Raw genomic sequence first — 6,877 nt, 5'->3', positions numbered from 1 at the left:
ATTAACAAGGGGAAACTGAACAGATAACACAACTGGCTGACAGAAAAGAATTGTTGATTGAACTCTCTCCTCTCAAAAGAGGAAGTGGTTAAATTTACAGCTCCATCACAGATCAGTGAACTGTGAGCTGAACAGGAAACGCTGAGAACCTGTAGATGCCTCAAAATGGAGGATACGGTATCATTTAATACTGTAAACTATATTTTATTGGTATTTTATAGGTTTTATAAAATTTGTCAGTGAAATGTTTGTGGAATAATGTGATGTTCAAAACAATTATTCCTTATGAAATATAATAAGTGTGTAGATGTTTGACTGCACAGACACAAATAGTGATCTGTGATCACGTATGAAATATTTTTAGTTTTACTTTCGGGTACATGAGAAAGTTTGTCAAGTTAAAAATGGAACACAATGCAGCGGTCACCGCTGTGTTAAAAGATTTCAAACATGCTTCTGATCTAAAAAAAACCCTAACCCGCTACACAAAACTGTTTTTAAAGGGCAGACCTGTACAATATATAACTCTGAAATACAAAGGTGCAAGATTTGTTGTTTAAAAGTGAATATAGTCTATAACATGTCATCAGCAGGTGTAACTGTGAGTAAGTTTATTTTAGTATTCTATCACAGGACAATGTTTTACAGCTACACTGGAGATGCAGCCTCATGTCCTGTTAATTTTTTTTCAGTTGTATTAAGAATATTTTTTTCTATTAAGCAAGATTTTAGCTAGTGAGTGCTGCTTGTGTTGCTGTATAACAATTTTGAAAAAAAGATTTACGCACAATGAGATTTAAATTGTAATTGATAACTTATTCAAACTCAGCATAGAGAACTGTGTCCTTTATGGTTAAAAAAAATACTGGTTTTTTTGCCACGGAAAAGAGCCAACATTTAATCAACAGTTATTTACATTTACCTACAGTAGATTTGTGAATAATAAAGCAAAAAGTTCAGCTCTCTTTGAACAGCAAAATATTTTTCTGAGGGGGCCTAATTTGGTCCATAGGCCACTGTTTGCCCTCCACTGGTCTATAACTTGTAGCCCAGTCCAGATCGGCTGATGTGGCAGAAGAGCGTCATGGCGAAACACATCCCCAAAACCTGTCACAAACAAGAAAAGACAAATACTGAACATGACATAAACTTGTTACCTGATGTTTGGTTCTGCACTAGAATAAACATTATTATAGCATTATTATAGCCGTGCTGTATTTATCGACCACCATTTATTCCAGTGTCCAAATAGGACATGGACCAAACTAAAAAATCTATGTATACATCAAATACATTTTTCCATGATATCTGTCATTTTAAGTTGATCTCATCATACTGATGTATCTTCTAGTGCTCTTGTTTCTGAAAGTTTGCTTTAAAATAATGGTGAGACATCATGATTGACAGCTGAGATTGAATTGACTGGTCATGTATTGGCGAGACGTTGACAACACAGCTCTGCTCCATGATCACAACTGCACAGACTCTGGATCGAAATGACATCACCAGCACAACATTGCAGTGCCACTGTCCGGGATATTTTGGCTTCATTTTTGCACATTTGGATGTCCACGGTCATATACAGTCCCCAGTGAGGTGGGTTTATCAGAGCTATTATACACAGATTTGCTAATAACACTACTCATTCCTCCACAAGTTCCTTTGTAGAGACTCAAAGCACAATTCATGTGCTTAGATGTTGAATGGAGAAATTAACAAAAACCTCTTTCCTAGCAGTTTGGTGGTTACATTTCATAAAGGTTGAAGGCAGCTGACACTAACAGACTCAACAAGCACACTGGGAGAGAAAATTGTACTTTCTTGATTCTTCTTGTTCTGGGTTTGTACCCTCATGGTTGAATGCACCTATTGTAAGTCGCTTTGGATAAAAGCATCAGCTAAAACAAATGTAATGTAATGTAATATAATGGAAAGCTGGCTCTGTCCTGGGAGTGGAACTTGTGTAACAAAACTTTTTGTTCATCATCACATTAATTTATTATCATGTGCAATATTCTCAATATCGTGCAATATTTCATGTCATTACATGTCAATATAATGTGCAATATTTAAATTTCAATATCATTTGCAGTATGCCATATTACTAACTCCTTGATCATTTAATTTCTACTTACCGCCACTGTGGTTAAGTATTCGTTACACATAGTTTTATTTCATTGACAATACATTTATATTTTTACTTTATTTTAATCTTCACTTGTATTTTAGACTTAATTCTTTTCTTTTTTTCTCTGTATTCTATTCAACTTTACATTGTTCTTTGCTGTAATCTTGGAGCAAGCTGGCACAATAATTTAATAATTCTTAATAAAGTCTTATCTTATCTTAAATACATCCATTATGTCCACCATCAGCTTACCTCAATAATGCAGAGGACGATGACGGAAATTCCAGTGGTAAGGAAATTGTCCTCAAACAAGGTCTTCAATTTTACCAAACAACCCTGCAAACAGAGAACATGCATTTATGATTAAACCCAGAGTCAAATGTGATAATATGACCTCTGACCTCTGGGTCTTAATCCTACTTCTTTACTGTTCCTACCGTTCGCTTGTAAGGAGGCTCAGGGCTGCTGCATTTGCTCAGGCAGCAAGATTTCGGCACATTGTCTTCCCAGTCCGTCACATTATTGACTCCACAGCAGTCAAACTGAAACAAATCATCCACAGAGAAGTAATAAACATATTTAACAAAAACAGACTGAGATCTCTATAGTTATTGAATTGAGTGGACTGTCATTATGTCTGCTCGGGCACACTCACGTTATTCTGAACCAGATCCCACTCACTCAGTACTGGATCTGTAGAATTTGCTTTGGCTTCTTTCAAACTCTTGTTGAGATCGTCTTCTATCATTGTAGCAACCTAACAAGTGAGGTGAGAGCTGCAGGTTATACATTCGTCTAAACGTGATTTTAAATTCCCCCTCTGGTGAAATGTAGTTTTTAAACAAGTTAATATGTCCACCTTATACCTTCTATATGATAAAAGACATATTAGCATGGTTGAGTATTTCCAGCTTGAGGGCATGGTCACACATACGTGAATTTAAAGCAAATATCGTGGGTGAAAGTTAACAAAGTTGAACTCCGTGTGAAGCTTCACTTCACCACAGAAAGTGAACGGGAGGCAAAGGTTCACCGCTGAAAAATTTGCGTTTGCAATGCAGTAAACAAATGGCAGACTATAAAAAGCAGATTCAAACAGCCAGGGTTTGTGATGTCACAAGCCTAAGAAACCCATCCTGTCAACTTGTAGGCGGGTCTCAGTAGCTGGAAAAGGCTCCTCAACTGCAGGTGGCGCTATGTGGGTTGGGAGACTAGGGGCAGGGGCGGGCCATATTAGCATATTCATAAATCACTTATGAAATGAGGAAGGAAGGTGTGAAGTTATATTTAAGACATTTTAATGTCTTGAGGGGACTTTTCTGTGACAAACCTTGTGAATATGTAATTTTGAGGAACAAAGCAGAGTTTTAGGAGGTTTAATAAGCTTCTTCATGGGACTTTAAGAACAACCCACAGCGAAACAACTGACGGATGCACCCTACCTGTCCCTCGAACACGAGTAGCAGACATGCTGCGGTCAGCTCCACCAGCATCAGAAGGAACAGCAGCAGGAAATACTGTCAACAGAGCATATTTCAAAACCCATTTGCATTTTTATTTGTCAATTTGACATTCCCACATAATTGACCCATGTTTATTGCAACTTGGGTCTAATTGTCTTGGTATTACCCGTTAGTCTTATCTGTGATAATAATAATTGGTACCAGGATCATTGAGATCTGGGAACCTGATGAAAAAAACATTCCACCACTTGATGCAGCCCTGCACGACCACATATAGTGCAATCTTGTTTTGGTTGGTTACTTCAATCATTGCTGTGCTTTTTGGCTGAGCTATAGACCATCATCTTGTTGATTGAGAGTCAATACAAAATATTTGTGAGATTTGGAGACCATATATATATATATATCCTCAGGTTTGTTTGTAGATGTGTATCATTTGAGTGTTGCAATTGTTTGTATTGGTTTGTTTCAGTGTGTGTGTGTGTGTGTGTGTGTGTGTGTGTGTGTGTGTGTGTGTGTGTGTGTGTGTGTGTGTGTGGTGTGTGTGTGTGTGTGTGTGTACAAATTAACTCATAAACGCATGGACAGATTTTTACCAAACTTGGGATTGAGGACATGGTTAGGTGTCCTAACCATGTGTGGTGCTAATAACACCAAGGGTTCAACCGCAATATTGGCCAATAGTTTATAAGAAGAGCCTTCCAATACACTTCTTTGAAAAGTACATGACAGATACATCTAGCATTGAACAAGTTTTAACATCTGGCACTACAGTGTGGATGTTTAGTGTAAACGGACTATGTACCTAAAGTATGATTATGTATGGTCCAACCACAAAGGAACATTAAAACAAAGGTGAGTACTACTACACCACAAACTGTAGCTATGTCAGATAAAATGTGTAGAAACAACAAAGCTGCTTTAATAACTGAACAGGACAAGTGCTACACAATCACTTGAACTACTCATGGGGTGTATAGTTTGTGTGTCTGTGTGTGTGTGTTTGTCACCATCAGGAGGAGACAGCGGTTCTCCTTCAGAGCACCCAGGAACCCCAGGAAGGACACGCAGGTGATGACAATGCCGCAGATCAGCAGCATTTTGTCTATGTTGATAATGACCAGGGTGGGGAGGAGTGCGGCCATCCTGAAGTTCACCATCATGTACACGCCCAAGCCCAGAACCGCCATGCCGCAACACTAACAGCAAAACAACGTGCACCACAGGTTCCTGATTACATCGTCACAGAAACATCCATCTAACAGTGTCTTCACTGAGCAGCACCACTGGAACAACTAGGGCTTCAGTGCCTTGCTCATGGACAGTCTGATCTGATGGTTGAATGTAGCACATTTACTCAAGTACTTCTTCATTTTATTACAGCGAGAAATATTGTAGTTTTTACTCCATTACATTTATTTAATAAATTAGAAGAAGAAGAAAATATGACAAAAATGATCTGCACTGCAGTGTATTTGATTTAACTCAAGCAGCTGCAACATTATATGCTTCTTACACGTGAATGCATTAAAACAACCTAATTATACAATGTATAGACAATAATATAACAATAACAACATCACCTGCACTTCATAATGACAATCATTTGTTACTTTGGGTACATTTCACTGATAATACTTTTATTAAACTAAAGAATCTACATCCTTCCTCCACCACTGACTTTTGTCAGTAGGCTCTGAACTCTGTGCACCACTATCACTTAAAGTGGCACAATCTGAACATTTAAACCATTTATCTATTCATTTAGCCTCTTCTGCCACTTTGCTAACTCGTTTTCACATGCTCAGATAAAGCAGGTTTTACTTGACAAACATGTCGATATTATTCGATTATCATTTTTACGTTACATGCTGAGCTATACCACAGTCTTTCCCCACAGCACCTGGTCCTCATAAAAAATTCCCTGGTTGATGCAAAAATGGAAACTAACAACATAATGTAACATCTGTGAATGTGATGCAGATACGTACAAAACAAAGGAAGTTGGCGACACACATGGTGTATTTCAAAAACTTGAGACATCGTTGAGCCATAATGTGACACCCTCTGACCAGACCTGCAAAACAAAACATAAACAGACAAAGCCAAAACTACTGACTGACTGATCCACACTCAAAAGCTGCTTTTACTCTTTGTTTCTGTGTGTGTGTGTGTGTGTGTGTGTGTGTGTGTGTGTGTGTGTGTGTGTGTGTGTGTGTGTGTGTGTCTTAAAGTTGACCGAACATCATGTTCACACTGTATGTACAAGTGATGCTGACACATCTCACTTCCTGTGTTTCCGCTCAGTTTATAGGAAGAAAGTACATTTCATATGCATTCTCTATTTATTAACGACAACCTAAACAAACTGTTGCTGGGATGTTGCTGATGACATCACCGGGGTTTGGTGTTCTGTGGAATTATCGGCACTTCCTCAAAAATAGAATGAATATGTCTAACTAACTAATCACAAAGGATTAAGATGTTAATTAAATCCAAAAACAAAAGGTTTTTGTTTTGAGAAAGATTAATAAAGAAGAATCACAACTATAAATATTTTTTCTAATACTTGCTATTGATATTTAGGATTAAAAGACAGCTGTGTTGGATTAGTTGTTGTTCTTTTCAGCTTCTTCTAGAGTCATTTTTCACAAGTAATCTCATGAGATATAACGTCAACTAATTTTATATAAATTAAATTTAAATAAAAGAAGAATCTACTATCTGTTAAGCATTGTATTTATAACACTTCTGATGTTCTAAAAGTTGTCATTCAAACATTAAGGGGTGACAAATAAAGGAGAAGAAATAAAGTTACGGTCTTACCTGCTTAGAAGAATAATCTGTATCTGAATAGTCTGTCTGCGTTCTGACAGTTTCGCAAACTTTGCTGCTGCTGCTGTTCACACTTCCCCTTCTCGTAATGCAGCCCCTCATGGGGCTTTCAGCAGCACTTCTCACTTCCTTTTTGTCAACATGAACTACATGGAAAATGTATGACTCACAACGAGCAGTTGAGGGCGACCCAAAATAACAGCACCGCAATCAGAAGGTGCACATCTGTGATGCACTGCTTATATTTAGACAAGATGTACGTTCAGAATTAAAGCTTCACTAAAAGAGGCCGACATGGTCAAAAGCTGTGCTGTTTATATAACTTAATATGAGAAGAACTCAAAAGCAAAAATGTCCCTGAACAAGAAGAACAATTCACAATGGTGATTGAAATCTGTTCAGACTCATGGTGCATGTGTAGATGGTTAGGGTTAATATATGCAGATACTAA

General features: G+C 37.6%; 1 protein-coding gene across 1 annotated transcript; it reads right to left on the bottom strand.

Annotated features, from left to right (window-relative positions):
* Window positions 1–869: 869 nt before the first annotated feature.
* LOC118114646 (leukocyte surface antigen CD53) lies at window positions 870–6,572 on the bottom strand. Its single transcript, XM_035165199.2, has 8 exons — window positions 6,418–6,572; window positions 5,583–5,668; window positions 4,602–4,790; window positions 3,571–3,645; window positions 2,784–2,885; window positions 2,566–2,670; window positions 2,381–2,464; window positions 870–1,107 (listed from the first exon to the last, which is right to left on the bottom strand). Exons 2-8 carry the CDS (start codon window positions 5,643–5,645, stop codon window positions 1,036–1,038), a joined length of 690 nt encoding a protein of 229 aa, XP_035021090.2. The 5' UTR covers window positions 5,646–5,668; window positions 6,418–6,572; the 3' UTR covers window positions 870–1,035.
* Window positions 6,573–6,877: the final 305 nt, after the last annotated feature.

Source organism: Hippoglossus stenolepis, chromosome 9 (genome assembly GCF_022539355.2).
Source record: "Hippoglossus stenolepis isolate QCI-W04-F060 chromosome 9, HSTE1.2, whole genome shotgun sequence".
Lineage (NCBI taxonomy): Eukaryota > Metazoa > Chordata > Actinopteri > Pleuronectiformes > Pleuronectidae > Hippoglossus > Hippoglossus stenolepis.
Note: the sequence above shows the minus strand (reverse complement) of the source record. Positions and strands in the feature narration are given on the sequence as shown.